Below are 16,748 nucleotides of genomic sequence, written 5' to 3' on the forward strand. Positions count from 1 at the left end.
TCACAAGCTAGAAACTACTGGCATTTCGGAACGACCACTGCTGAGAAGAAATGCCGAAAGAAACTCATTTGAACAGTGTTGGTCCCTATCATGCCAGATCGGCTTACCATTATTGTTTCTTACAAAAAAATTTTTTTTTTCTTTTCTTTCTAATTATATATAAAGGTACATAATGTACATAGTCAAAAGGTATATCAAAACAGGTTATGATTGTGATCCGAGTGCTGATTATAATATATATATATATATATATATATATATATATATATATATATATATATATATATATATATATATATATACCCAGCACAGCAGCACCCGGCAGCACCCGTTCACGAGTTGACGCATGGGACAGCCATCGCGTAGCTCAACCATAATAGAGGGAACCTCACGACCCGGCCCACGACGCCACCACCAGATTGACCATTTGAGTGAGCATGACACACTCGATTCCCATGACTTCATAATCACAATTCTTATTCGTCGAAATAGAAGTATAATTCAGACACTTGAAGATCACAAATCACGTACATGTTTTACAAATAAAATTTAAATGCCATACGAATTATTATAACAAAATTCAAAATTGTGAATAAAATAATAAAAAACAGTAAAATAAAAATTAGTAGATCATGTGTGGAGTGGCAAAGTTGTCGGGAGGATCCAAGCGTTTTTATCAGTCAAATAGGCGTTAATTGTGTAATACGCTTTATCCATTAAATTTTTCTTAACATAAATTTTAAATTTTTTCATTGGCAGATTAATAGCCTCTGCAGGGAGTTTATTGAATAATTTTACACTTTGACCCACGAAAGACCGCCGAACCTTTTTAAGCCTGAATCTATTCATACAAAGTTTGTGCTTATTTCTAGTGTTTACACTATTTACTTCGTTTAATTTTTTATATAAATGTAAATTTGATTTGACATAAGATACTTGATATAGACAAAATTACTAAAATTTAAAGTTTTGCAAAGGTAAATTGCCTAATATTTTTAATTTGTGGTATACATTTCATTTACTTTAAGAATTTTAGAATGTTTCTATTTTACCGTATGTTTTACATATTAATACTGTGTGTTCAGGCCATTCATAACGCCTGCCAACTATGAAGAGCAAAGAAACCTACAGATGAATGGAGCGGTTCCCGGCGGGGTCGGGCATTGCGTAGTGAATCTCCGTACTGTGCACATCATTATTTATTTGTTATTTAATTTCAACGAAAGTAAAGTAAAGTCAGCAGTTTCAAGGAGTTTTACTTACAAAGTCCCTTCGAATACCTATTGAAGAAGACCGGCGCAATCACTGTGCACATGTATAATTATTGATGTAATTAGAAGTACTCGTAAGTTTTTATTATGATTTTTGTTTAATGTTACATGTTTATTGTTGATGTGCCTAATAAATAAAGAAAAAAAAGATTTATTCAGTTCTTATGTCAATTGTAAGAAAAACATCGAGGCATTTTGGTTGTCATCTTGACAGAATGGTCTTGGTTGTGACGATGGTGCTGGCAGTTCCCAGGGTGAGAGTTGTGTCTACTGCTTGCATTCCTGGGGCACTGGACTATAATAGAAGAATTCGCTCTAGTCTTTCTAGTTGATGGTAATTAAGGCTTCAATGACTCCGTATATTGATGTGCTCACGACTGTACTATATAATCATTAATTAGAGACAAATTACTCAAGTAAAACATGGCCGCACATATCTCGGACGCCAGTGTGCGTTCGCTGTTTTTGTGTGATATATCGTGTGTATTTTAGCTTCAACCCGGATACATGCTTACGTTGGAAAAATTCTGAAAGTGTGTTTGTTTGTCTGTCCTTCATTCACGTCAAAACGGAGCATTGAATTGAGGTTATTTTTATTAAAAAATTTGGGAGCGTTTGAACTCAATCAAGTCAGATGAGAAGAAAATATTATGAGGTCTAGGTTGTTACTGCTGGTGATTTTGTTTCTTATTTATTAAACTATCAAGTGCGGCCCTCCAGATGGTAAGTGGTCACCGCAGCCTATCAATGCCTGCAAGACCAGTGGTGTCACACGCACCTTGCCTAGTTAATGGCTCAGGATCTTTTGTCACAGCATCCTTGTAATTACACTTCCTTAATCACCATGCGACCTTCATCAGACGACCTTTGTACTAAGATCTACCTCTGGTAAACCTCTGGACTGGAGAGTGTACCGGAGAGTACACGGCGGAGTTTTTTTTTTAATTTCCTTTTTATTGTTGTAAAATTTATATTTTTATACCAAAACTAATTTAGTCTTATAGAATTATGTAGATTACTGCCTACTTCTATAAATGTAGATTATTTAAATTCTTTATTTGCCCTATATTATCTGATTAGCTCTATGAAAAAAAAAATATAAAAAATAAAATTAAACTTTTAGATTTGATTGAAATTGAATATAATTAATTCTAATTTTATACTGACAAGGCCAATGAATTTAATCAATATAAATTTTGTCAGTGACGTTGATATAAGAGGAAACAGATGTGGACTGTACAATGTACATATCTCAATTAACAATTTATTTTTTATTAAATCCACATTTACAATTATCATATTAAACAAAAACTATTAAAAGATAAATTTAAACTATTTGAATATAAATCACCATATGTAACATTTTTACCACAAGCTTTTAGTTTCGTCAGAGAATCTTGTTGTATTCAACGAGCGTCGAAAAAAATATGACAGCGCAGTAAACTATTGAGGAGTGGACGCACCATCGGGTCATGAGTATCATGCATTGTCACCGAAACTGAAGCGATGTGTGAAATTTCAACTCTATAACATTCTCTAGGACAAGTGGAAGTAGGTGAAATTTAGCTTGCAATATTTGATGAGTGCTTCATACGGCGTTATCTGATAAAGAAACTCACATGCATACAAACATGAACCCATGAAAAAGTTTTACTACTAGACCAAACTGTAGTCGACTTTTCAGTCGATAAACACAAGTTAGTGACCCGGATTTTTCATTAATACCATAACCCTTAAAACAATACATCTTTAAATATACATATATAATAATATAATATAGAAATCCTGCAATATTATCATGTCTATCTTATTATCAGTCAATGTTTAAAACGAAAAACATTTAATTTCCACAATTAGACGAAGCCACAGAAGCGTGGAGCGAGACGGGGTGCGAATTATCCGTTTTTTGGAGGATTTGGTAAGGATTAACATTATTAGCGACGGCTATAGAAACGCACTTTTATTTATATTTACTTGCATAGCGTCTATACGACCACCACCAGATGGCGGACATCATAAAATCAGACACAAATAACATTATTTTATTTGTGTCTAAGTTTTATGTTCAGTACACTGGCCACTAATAAAAGAATAAATCAAAATGTGTTCTAGGTTTAAATATTTTCACATACAGCCAGACAAGATTGCCGCCAATTGTCTTTTAACATGTAAAATTACGATTTGTTATTTTGGAAGTTCAATGTAATTATTCTCATTACCACAACACGCTACTTTTAATTTATTATAGACCAAATATTTTAACAATTTGCAACGTGTCGCTGACATCATTTTGTTTTATAGGCAAGCTCAAGATGCCTAAGGTTGTGCGAAGTTAATTAGAGCCATGCCCCATTACTCCGTCGTTCTCCGTCACGCAGTTGTCCGTTGACGGACGAAATAACGTAGAAATTATATTTCTATGTACGTCAACTACGTCAAAACACCGTAGCACGACGGAGTTGCGATATGCCGTTTCAGCGCAATTAATCATGGCTCTAAGAAAACATAGGTCGGCAAACATAAATCGGACTTAGATGCTTTATGGCCACGAATGCAACCGGGAAACCGCTCAGAGATAAATTGCGGGTTCAAAGAGCACAATCAGATCTAGTAGACAAAACTATTATATAATAATCCTAAATACCGAAATATGTCAATTAGTACCTTAGTAATTACTTCCATAATTTTTTTACCAACCAAAGAAAACAAAATATTATTAACTAATCAACTTATTTCAAGTTAAACAGCGGCCGCTCCAATAACCCAGCGAAATTAAATTGCCTCGGAATTGGAAACCTTTTGTGGCCATTGTCTTGAATTCGGCCGCGTTAATCTAGCAAAGCCTGCTTTATTCTGTTTCGTTTAATTGGATCTTGCCAGTGATCTGACCAATTTATGGAATTCAATTTGAAAGTTTTAAGTTCAAATTATTGATAAAATCACGTTCGAAGTTCCAATATGTCTTTTTAATTCCCGATGAGAGAAGTTAGGTATAAGTCTGTGAACCAATTTTGATCTAGTTTTTTTTTTTATTAGAAAGATAATTATATTAGAGAGTATTCATGTTTGGAAATGTGTGTTCAACTGTTACGAAACCGTCAGCTCACCTCTAGCAGGTGAGAGGATGCCAACAACTTTAGAGTCGGAGGTTTCTCAAAATTTTAATTCTGCTGTGGTGACTACTTCCCATTATTACATTGCGTTGTTTGTATGATGGCACTTATTTACCGCAATGAAAAACCAGCAACGTATGCCGAATCTGCCAAATTTTGGCGAACTGTTTCGCGAAATGTATAGCCGGCGTGAAGAATGTCGAAACAGCGCCATCTAGTAATAAATACAGGACTACTTAGAACTTTATTGCGACGCCTATGAATGATAGAGCTATTGCACGCTAGGTGGCGCTATATAAACTTATTTTATAAACATGTTTATATAGTTCCAATTATGCATAGAATTAGATAATAAAAATAATAAAATTGATAAAAGAAATAAGTAATAATGAAAATATTATAATATAGCTTTACTAAATTAACTATAGCACACATCTTCTGTTTTTGATGCTATTCACCAATAGATGGCAGCACCCACTTCTAAAAAACTCAAATAGATCCAGTCGAGCCATGCCCGTAGTCCTCCGTCACATGGGAGTCCGTTGACGGATCAACGCAGCGACGCATTTTGAGTTTCGACGTAAGTATATACATTAACGCATGTAAAAACCCTATAGAAAACAACGGAACACGACGGAGCTGCAACGAGTACGACTGAGCAATGTTCTTAGAAAACCAGTTAGGTATATACAGTTTAGAAATAGTAAGCGACAACTTTTCACTAATATTTTGTTTGTTAGCTCTAAAGCACAGTCACACAAACACAAACACAAAGTACCTACATAAACAAAATTCCAAAAAAAGGGTTTGTACTCCGGGGGTGCCGGCACAAGTGAAAATTTTAATATTAACTTTGTGCATTTTTGATGTCTTGCAAATTTTTGATCACTGATGCGAGTTTATATTTTTTACCCATCACAAAATGTGCATAGCGCCGCTAAAGAAGGTTTTACTTTAAAAAATACGTAAAAGTTCTAAAAATATCTGTTACAATACAACTGCTGTGTAGCCATAATAATAACTTATATACTCGTACACAATCGGTACATATATATACACAGACAAATATATTTTCTGTCAATAAGCTTTTTTACATCATTTGGATCACAAAGTAACTCCCAGACAAATCATTTGATACAAGTCTCTCTTCATAGTCATATTCCTCATGGCTGAGAGTCGTGGTCGTAGAATGAAACACACACAACAACTTTCTTGGCATTTTAATGGAGTGGTTTGCCATTGCCTTCTCCTTTTGATACAAGTAATATCCTCTAAATTAAGAGCAAGGTTTGGTGCCGTATATTAGGTATTGCCGTATATAACGAATTTCCTATGGGAGAGTGGATTTCCGGATTCATGTCATACTTTCGTACTTACCGTATTAAATTATACATATTTTGTTGTCTTTGGGATCCCGTACACCAAAACAAAAAATAAAGTTTACAGAATCACTTTCTGTCTTAATGTCTGTCTGTCCGTTGTCAAAACCATCAAAACTAAGACCCTTTTCCCAGAAACGCGTATTTAGAATTTCCCATTAAAATAAAATAGAAAAATCCTTTATTGATATTTAATTTTTAATTAAAATTTGATCATTATCTTAAAAAATAATAATTTTAATTTTCAGTTAGAAGTGACAGAGACACGGGCCTGCCGTTGGCACTACGTATTGGTCACACTGGTTTAATTGTCTAGCTGCCCGGCGCGCTTCCCCCATAGATATCCACAATGACCGGTTCTTGCTACCCCATCCATGCTGCTGCTGACACTTTCTTGGTGTCATCCTCCCATTCTGGCCTTCAAAATATATTAAAAAATATTCGACTTTTGGTTCCTCTTATACCAAATGCCAATTTCATATGTAAGGACAAGAAATATATTAAGAAAAATATAATTTTTATGTATCTCCTAACTTTAACCGTTTATTTGGAATGGAATGGAATAAATAATTGATGGAGACGAGATAGCGGCCTCGACACGGCCGAAATTGGACAATTGTTTCGTCTGAAACTTTTATGAATTCGTGATCAACCATGTATTTTGAAACCTCGACGGCAGAATGTGCTTCCGCCGCCTGCGGTAAAAATAGTATGTCTGTATATATGTATGTCTGTCCGTGACATCATATCAGGCAAACGGCTGAACCTATTTTGATCAATTTTTTTTTGTCTGAAAGAGAATTTAATCGTGCATATTTTTAGTTTTATTTCGAACATATATGTTCATCCGTTTGGAAACCAACAGCTCTTTTCTAGCTGATGAGAGGACGCCAACTACCTCGGAGTCGAGGGTTTCGTAAATTTTTAATTTCGTTTTCATCTTTAACTAGCGGCCCGTCCCGGCTTCGCTCGGGTAAAAACATAACAAAATATATACCTAAACCTTCCTCAGTAATCACACAATATATTTTGGTGAAAAAATATTGAAAATCCATGCATTCGTTTTTGAGTTTACCGCGAACAGACAGACAGACGCGGCAGAGGGCGTTGTTTTATAATATGTAAGGATATAGGACAAATTTACATCTGCATTTCATTTCACATCATGTATTCCAGCCGCCAAACAGCCGTGCTTGGATTGTTGTATCCGATTTGAAGGGCGCGAGAGACGGTGATTACTGGGTACTGTGACAAAAGATCCTAGGACATAATATAAGGTAGGTAACGCGCGTGTAACATCCCTGGTGTTACAGGCGTTGATAGGCTGTGGTGACCACTTACCATCAGGTGGGCTGCATGACTGTTTGCATGATAGGTAGTATTTATTAGAATGAAAAGGATTTTTTTTTAAAGTTACGGACGGACAGGCTAAGAGACAGACACATTATGGTAAAATATTGTTTACTTACTATGAATGTTACATATTATGCGTTTTGAACAAAATTTTCAATTACTTTTTCACATTTTTTACTTACCAGAACTTTATAACGATGCTATGTTTATGATTACACAAAATAAATATAATGTCGTGTTGTAAAGTGACTCTTCTGGCGTATGTAATAAAGATGAAATTGCAACGCTAACTAGATGCGTCATATTCATTTGCTTTTCACTGTACAAAACATAAAAACCCGGTATCATAGTGTTATCGCAATAAATTCAAGCGTCAATTTAAGAAAATTATATAATAATCTTATCTTTAATTTTATGATGTCGTTGTTTGATCGTAACACACAAGAATAACCTTGGCCCTTGATCAAGGTAGGTCAACATGCTTTTCATTGCGTTGATGTGTTTTGGTGTAAAAGTAGAGGTAACCTTGGGGAATATGAAAGGAAGTGTAAAAGACATTTTTTTTCCTATATGACTTGTCTGTGAAATTGATCCTAGATTAATATAAAAAAATACATTTCAGAATTACCTTTGTTCACTTCAAGTTTTTGTTCAAAAGTTTTAGTTCAAGTCTGAGATAAAAAGAGGCAAACAAGAAACTGTAAGTAGATTTATGATAATTAAAAATTATTCAGATTATATGCGAGTTAACTTTCATAGGACCAGCTAAGGTAATCAAGAATTTAGTTTAAAAGGCTCTTCGCCAGGATGGTCCCATAGTTATTTCCTATATAAAATAGAACCCACATTTTTAGATATGAGAGCGGCCTGGATCAGGGCGTATTGTAATGTGTGTAAAGGCCGGATCCTATTTGAAGAGCATTCACCTTAATAAGTAGTAACAATATTTTATAAACACATTCTTCAACTATTGGAAAAATAACATAAAGCTTAGCAATAAATATAAATAGGAAACTATATAGAAACCTCGCAATAAAACTGGTATAAAATATAACTATAAAAAATGAAAAAGCAGTAAAATGACTCGAACCAAGTGGTTAGGATAAAATATGTTCTAGTGTAGCTCGTTTTAAAGTAATGTCATTCTCAATCATACTTGGAATAGTAATATTAGGGGTTCATGGTGACAACAACACGGTTGAATATGTAACCACTACTACAGTACAAAATGAAAACGTCACGATTACAACAGAAACGAATACACAAAGTATTGCAGATAGCAAGCAAGATATTTCAATACTACTTCCGAATCGAAATGTCAACGATTTAGCTAAAGTTTTAGTAAAACTGCTAAAAACAGACGGTAATGAAAAAAGAATGGATGAACTACAAGAAAAATTAGATAAAATTGAACAATATGTTTTAGACAAAATTAAGTTTGCCGATTTACTGAGAAATGTCACTAAGGAATCTGATCTGAATTCCACAGTGTTTTACAAAAGTTTAAAACAAGATGACAACTCTATTTTTTTAGCAGAAAATGACACAAAAAATCTGTATCTGAAATTGAAAGAGAATATGAACAGAGATGATATTTTAAGAATCATTGCCGAAAGAGGGAATAAAAAGAAAATAGTGAAATACGCTAGAAGAATGATGCAAGAAGATATCGCATATAATGGCAAAAAGAGTAAGGATATAATCAATGCTGTTGTGGATAAAATTTTGGCTGAAACGCCGAATGATGAGCACAAATTTGACTACAAAACCAATAGTAGCAAATACTGGGGTAAGTTTATGTGAGTTTTCTTATTTCGCAAGTTAAGTAAAATATCATTAAATTGGTTATATTTTGGGTACCTAGAGTCGTGTAGGAAGAAAATAAGTACCTTTTCCAAAGGCTACCAAAATCCATAATTTATAACATTGATTTACATCGTATGGCCCAAAAACAATCAATAGATATAATTCGACAAATCAATATTATCTGTGATGATACTTATATCATCACAGATAATATCTGTGATGTCAATAAGAAACTTAAAGTGAAATACTTCATGATTGTTTGATTGAAACACTGTATTATTAAAGGATAACTACTATGATTGTAACCAATATAAAAATATCAAAACAGATCCTAAGATCGAGCTGGAAGAACTCCAAGAATACCATGCCAACAAGCTGTCCGGCCGTCGCTTGTTCCGAGGCGTGAGGACGACAGTGAGGTACTACCCGTTCATGGTGTCCGTCCACGTCGCCGGCAGGTTCTGGTGCGGCGGCGTCATCTACTGGCACGACCTCATATTGACCTCCGCCTCTTGTTTGCAGCTGTGAGTATACCCTTTCTTTCTTTTATACATAACATCTGATCTTTTTTACTTGTACTTTCAGTCAGTCAGTCTGTCATGCTTTAACGGCTAAACCGTTGGGTCGATTTTAATGACATTTGGAATAAGTATACAGGGTCAGACATAAGCCACCGCAGACAGAGCTGCGGTCTATAGTTAGTAACCTACTTCCTAGGTGATAACTAAAATTTAGCGATTTTACCAAAATTTTATTAAAATGTCACCGAGTACATCCATTTGTTCCCTACGTTAATTTGACTAAATAATTTTTTGCTAGAATATTCGCATAAATTCTCAACCAAAATCTTCCTATCACTTCCCATAATTTAAACATAATTATAGACTCTAGGGCAAGATCCACTAATGTGATTTGTGCTCGTCACTTATCAGCCGACATACGAAGGTTATCACGTACCACGGCCCGACTTTACAAAATGTTGTTACTATATTACACAATGTTCCCAGTCAAGTACATGCCTTCCAAACAGGTGCACTAAGCATTAGTGACAACTATTATTTTTAAATGAATATCAGTCTTTTTGTAATGTTTCAGTAAGGATTATGAATTTTTTGAAATTATTTAGGACAAAAATTGCGGTCTTACGTGCTAGGAATTTAATATGATACTAGACGTCACCTTAGCCATAGATTCCTGAGACACTTAATTCCCAAATAAATGTTTAGCCCGAAATAAAAATAAAAAAAAATAAGGAAAAGTAAAATCTAGAATGCATTGGGGTCTCAGTTTCGTATATTGCTCTTAACACAATGGAGTTCTTTTCCGAGATAAAGTCCTAGGTAGGAGAACCCCTAACGATATCTTAAAATAGAAGATTTATGTATATTAATAAATTATTCACATAAACCTTCCTCAGGAATTCCTGAGTTAGTATAATTAATACTATCTATAAAAAAAACCGCATCAAAATCCGTTGCGTGGTTATAAAGATTTATGAATAAAATAGGGTCAGACAGTAAGCGGGAAACGACTTTCTTTTTATGTATTCAATCTTTTAGTTCTACTGCTGGGCAAAGATCTTCTCTTGGCTTTCTAGGTTCTTCATTCTATCCATTGAAAAATCAAACCAATTATTTTCAGAGCTTCGTAGAGCACCTTGAGTGCTTATTACACTGCTCATATGCTCGCCACGCCTTCTTTCCGCACGTATGTGAATCCAACGCATATCTAAAACGGATCAACACTACGTCTGCAAGCGGTATGGTCACCCTATGTATGTTTGTTTTAGGATGCATAACAACCGTTTCTATCGTGAGAACCCTAAAATCCTATCAGTCAGGGTGGGGAGCAACCACAGCAGGATCGGCGGTGAGGAGATTGACGCAGTCGAGGTACGTTTTAACGACATTCCGAAAGAACAAATAAGTAAATAAATATATTAGAACCAATCACACAGATTGAGCTAGTCCCAAAGTAAGTTCGAGACATGTGTTATGGGATACTGACTCAACGATAATATATTTTATAACAAATACATAATATAGATAAACATCCAAGACCCGGGCAAATCAGAAAAATATCATTTTCCATCATGACCCGACCGGGGATCGAACCAGGGACCTCTCGGTTCAGAGGCAAGCACTTTACCACTGCGCCACCGAGCTCGTCAATTCCGAAAGAACGAACAAAAAATTTGCAAAAAGGTGTAGATCTAATTAAAATGTTTGTGGAGAGGCGTTCTATTTTAACCTTATTTTGGTGTGATGCAACTTAATGGATGTTTATGATTATGTTAATGATGTAATAATATAAAAAATAAATCTGTTATGATTTAATGCGTACATTAACTTCACGAGTGTGGAAGTCACTTTAAATAGGTAATAATTACCTAATGGCATAACTAGTATTGTTATCATAGATAAAACAAATTGTAATAAACCATTTTTTTCAATAAATCGCTGTGCAAGGTATGTAGTCGATGAAACGGTCACTCGTATATATGATGCAGAACTAAGCCATATTATGAGCGAAATTTAATCACTACTGGGATCATTACTTGACTTCTCTCCTAATAGATAAAAAAAAAAATATTATCCTAACTCCTATTCCCATTATCATTCCGATTCCTATTCGACACAAAGAAGAAAATGAAAAAGAAGAAAGATATAGTATCTAAGAAAAGAATCGTAATAAATTATCTCACAGGTGTACTTCCACCCGGCCTACAATCCGCGCACGCTTCGCAATAACATCGCCTTGATACGCATCCGGTACCACCTCTACTTCAGCTACCACAGGATTCCCAAGATCATCGAGATCTCCACATATCCCCACGGCATCGCGTCCACTTCCGAGGTCATGCTGCTGGGTTGGGGAGTCACCAAGGTAATTTATTTTTTATTTATAAGACTTTATTGTTCCAAGTAAAAACATACTTAAAAACAAATGGCGAACTTAATGCTATAAGCATTCTCTCCCAGCTAACCATTAGGAGATACAGATAAAAGTTGTGCGGCGCAAAAATATCAAACACAAATAAGTACTACCACATACTAAAATACAATAATAACTACATATATAAAATATATATATAAATAGCAAAGCATATATACATAAGACTACATATATATCAATATATGAATACATACAAACCAAAATAATAAAAATAGGTAATGCTTGTGTCAGGGCGTTTGTTTGTTTGATAAAATGTTATACCATATACTTATTAAAAAAGAAATGTTCGATTGCGCTCGAGTTTTGGATTTTATAAAGCGAAATAAAAAAATTAAAAAACTCGTAACTCAAATTATCTCATCTATTAGAAAAGAGCTGACGATTTCGATCGACTAAGCGTGTGTGTTGTAAACTACGCGCTGCCACCGATGGTACAAAATGGCGTACTTTTCGTTATTGTGCGCAGGTTAAAGTTAATGTCAAATTTGACTGGTGCAACCCACCCTAAATTTTATTGTACGGCCGTTGCAGATGTCTCAGAAGCTATCTTACGAGCCTATTTACCTGCAGAGGAAATTCCTTCCTGTGTACCCCAACAGCTTCTGCAAGGAGGTCTACGGAGAGTAAGTATACAATTTTTTATCATCAGCACAATGATCAAGTTACTAGAGTATGATCCGAATCATTTAGGAGCTCTGAGCTATTTAAGTCGCCTAGAGACATCTGACATTATTTAACTCCTATTTCCATCTACTAAAAGAAGTGCAGACGTATATTTTTATAATAATTATTCTGTACGTTCGGTTGGAAACAAACGACTTAAGATATAAACCGATAACCGAAGAGTTTGCCCAGCAGTGGGACACATAAACTGGCTATAAAAATGAGTGCATAAATTTAGGAGAAACAATTTTTTCATGGTTTCTGTAATTTATAATAATACATTTCAGCAAGTTTATAACTTCCACAATGTTCTGCGCGGGAACCATGACGACCGGCGAAGGTGCTTGCGATGTAAGTACAACTTCATTTAGAAATCACGAACGATAAAAATAAGAAATGCAAAGCCGGTTTTTATATATATGCCGGTTTTTTTTTATATAGGTGGTATATAAAGCCTTGTAGGTGATTTTTTTTTTATGTATAGTCCGATGCTAGTTGTCTGACCCCTCCGTCTCCGCTGGTCGCTCCTACGTGGCCTTTCTAAAAGTATTGTTACACATTTTACGACCTATGTAGCTCTCATTTCGGTCAGTGTGTGTATCGCGCGATAAAGAACCTCGTTTAAGCAAAACCGTAATTTTAAAAATCCTATTTTCAGCACGACGCGGGCGGCCCGGCCATCCTGGGCGGGAAGCTGGTCGGCATCATATCGTTCGGACCCACTGTGTGCGGGTTCCCTAACGCCCCGACAGTCTTCACCCTCGTCGGCGCCTACTCAGACTGGATTAAACATGTTAATGAGTCTGTGAGTATTGAATTTCATTCAGGGTCTTCCACTATTTTCATTAGATGCTATTGATGAGAAATTATTTATTTGTTCTGCTGTAACACAGAATTTACATAATAAAAAAATACTAACTACACTAAACATATAAAATCTGACATGCATTTGTGTGACACAGGCTACAGCTCAGCTAAACGCTACGAACTGGTTGCCCACTGGGAATAGCCCAGAGTGTGCTCGGACAAGATTTGAAAAATTATAATTTTATACAAGCAAAATTAAAATTCAAGAAAAGAGTCTATCGTATTCTAAACAAAAAGGCCAGCAAAAAGCACGAGATTCTCCTGATTATACAGCGTTTATAGGCTTTGGTGAGCCCGCGTCATCAGGTGGGCCGCATGCCTGTTTGCTTGCTCAGTAATCTAAAAAAAATTATGGCTGAGTGTCGTTTCCATGGTGGAATGTAACACACACAACGACTTCCCATCCTCAACGAATTGCAAACAATATTAGTACCCAATATTGGATTGCGAGAAACTGGTGTCTAAACTAAGCAGAGTCTGTATCTAAGAACACAACTCACTAGGAGCAGGACAGATAACGCATGTCTTCGAGATTTGTGACCAAAGATATTCGTCTGCGGTTCTGGTGTTGTGTCCGTTTTATGCATGTTTGCCATCGGACCAAATTCTTTACATACAACAAACATAAACATCAATTATTGACAAATATTAACTTGAAACTGAGTTTACTGCGATTTCCAAAGCGGAGGTGAAGAAGCGGCGCAACAAACTTCACCGCAGCCTTTTCTCGAACGACGTCAGTTAACAAATGTGGATATATGACAATTAATGTCTATTCTAATAAGATACAAGCTTAGTATGGGCCGTCGAGTGGAACATAATAACATTTCGATAATAATTTGGATTCGTCTTCCCCCAGATGCCGCAGTACTACCGCGGCAAGAAGTACACCACCTCCACGACTCGCCACATGGTGTTCAGCTACCTCGCCACCTTGCTCCACCTGCACACGTCCACCACGGAGGCCCCGCCGCCCCCGCCACTCCCGCCGCCGACCACCACCGAACCACCACCACCACCGACGCCTGAACCTAAGGAGGAAGTACGGAAAGGTCAGGGTTTATCATTCTTCTTCATACATCTTTCCTCTTTCTTTCTTCACCACGTCACTTGGTGTTACTTAATTTTCAGTCAGAAGGTTTTCGATGTTTGATGATGAAGTCTGGCATCAGTAGCGACCACCTTGGGATACTTCCCACGAAGACGAGACGAAAAGCAATGCAAGCGCACCCTGGGCTTAATTGGACATTTAGCTACTGAGAAACACCAGGAAAACGACCAAATGAGAAAGATATTTATATTAAATTCTTGATTCAATTTATTCCCAAAATCATGCAAAATATATGATAGAAAAATCATATATTAGGTTCAGTTGCACCGACTGGTGTTTGGTGAAAGTCGAATGACTTTGACGTTAATTTTAACCGCGCAGCCTTCGATTAGATAAATGGCGATTATTGCGTTTTTGTGGCACAAGTTAAAGTCAAAGTTTCTTGGCACAACAAAAACTTTTACTTTTCAATCCCAGGCCGGGAGATCTTCGATGATTCTGAGGAGCTGCCCAGGCACCGGATTCCGCCTCCCGTCTTCAAGCTCACCAAGAATTCGAAGAAGAAGAAGAAGTTCCACAAAGATGAAAACCAAGACTTCGATATTGATGTTAGCGATTGAATTGTTAATAAAATTAAATAATATATTTCTTTTTTGTTTATTTCTCCATGTAATATAGGTAATGCGTAAAGTTAGTATGAGTTAAAGTCAGAATGTGTAGCAAACTACAAAGAATTCGCTGCGTTGTTTTGTAATGACTACCTATAAATAGATGATTGATTTATAACATGATTGCGTAATTTTTTGACGTCAATAAGTGATGATATCATCCTAAATTGAACAAAGAATTTATTTGATCTCTGAAAAAAAACCTGCCTTAGCCTATTCACCTGTAGCAATAATATGTCACCTAAAGTAACACCAATAAAGAACAATATATATATATATATATATACCTAGTATACCTTTTGACCATGTATTTTATTGTGTACTTACATTGTTATATTACTGATAAAAAATTATACATATATTTATATTTAAAAAATGGTAAGCCCTTCTGGCTTAATAGGGACCAACACTGTTTTGACTTTGATTTTGATAAAGTAGAAATAAAGATTTTTAGTTCAAATTTTGACTAAATAAAAACAAATAAATATATATAAATATATTAGGACAAGTCACACAGATTGAGCTAGCCCCAAAGTAAGTTCGAGGCTTGTGTTATGGGATACTAACGATACTATATATCAACGATACTATATTTTATAACAAATACATATACAGATAAACATCCAAGACCCGGGCCAATCAGAAAAAAATAATTGCTCAGAGGCAAGCATTTTACCACTGCGCCACCGAGCTCGTCGTCGTCAATAAAATAAACGAATAATACAAAAAACGTAGAAAAACACTCACAAAACCTCGTGAGGATATTGCAAACCTGTGTGTAATATGCGACTACGATCCAATCTCAATATTACAATATTATTCAATATTATAATAATATCAATATGCGTACCAATCACACGGCAATGTGATTAGTTCGCTGCGTCTCACTTTTCGATGGTGAGGAGTGAAACGCCAACCCGCACTAACCCCTTCTCTGTCGGTATGTTGGTTGTCGTAAACGTCACGGCAGACGCTTTTAGGCGACTTGAATAAAGCTGACACCACTGTCAGCAACGCCACACTCGGAAAAGGAAAAATAACATATGTTATCAATTTAAAAAATGCTTTTGTTTATAAAACAATTCTTATTATGAGCGATAACGTGATAACGTTATGCTTACAAAACTAACAATATTATATAACCTAAATTATGTGACTACGTAAAACAGTTGATAAGCTAATTTTTTAATTACTATTTGTATAAACAAATGAAAACATCATTATAAAAATTATAAAAATTAAAAGAGACATACATTACACTATCGACAAAACAATTGTCGGCCTTTTGAAATATTATCTTAAGTTATTATAAAGGTATTTATGTATTAATATAATGTATAAAATTAAACTAGTTGTTCGCCTCGAATTAAGACCTCGCGAACACAATGAGTTTTTACAAAATTGTGAATATTTCATAAACGACATAACCGATTTTGTTGCCCCACGAACTTAAAAATTCTATTGACAGATCCTATATACCTTTTAAATTTCACCAAAAACAGACGAAAGGTTTGAAAGTTACTTACACACATACATTAAAATTTAAAAAATCGAATTATTTATTGAGATTTTCTTTTAAGCAAAAATATACTTGATTAAGAAAACCTCGCTTTTCTATCATT

At 35.3% G+C, this 16,748-nt stretch overlaps 2 protein-coding genes across 2 annotated transcripts in view; one reads left to right on the forward strand and one right to left on the reverse strand.

Moving 5' to 3' along the window:
* LOC128679593 (uncharacterized protein) overlaps nucleotides 1–16,748 on the reverse strand; it is a 243,131-nt gene that overhangs the window by 178,371 nt on the left and 48,012 nt on the right. The gene's annotated exons all lie outside the window — the stretch shown is intronic.
* Nucleotides 8,126–15,106, forward strand: LOC128679594 (transmembrane protease serine 11D-like). Its single transcript, XM_053761948.2, has 9 exons — nucleotides 8,126–8,905; nucleotides 9,251–9,446; nucleotides 10,712–10,814; nucleotides 11,629–11,808; nucleotides 12,409–12,500; nucleotides 12,828–12,891; nucleotides 13,199–13,345; nucleotides 14,267–14,459; nucleotides 14,936–15,106. The coding sequence occupies exons 1-9, from the start codon at nucleotides 8,254–8,256 to the stop codon at nucleotides 15,076–15,078; spliced, it is 1,770 nt and encodes a 589-aa protein (XP_053617923.1). The 5' UTR covers nucleotides 8,126–8,253; the 3' UTR covers nucleotides 15,079–15,106.

Source organism: Plodia interpunctella, chromosome 22, assembly GCF_027563975.2.
Source record: "Plodia interpunctella isolate USDA-ARS_2022_Savannah chromosome 22, ilPloInte3.2, whole genome shotgun sequence".
NCBI classification, from domain to species: domain Eukaryota; kingdom Metazoa; phylum Arthropoda; class Insecta; order Lepidoptera; family Pyralidae; genus Plodia; species Plodia interpunctella.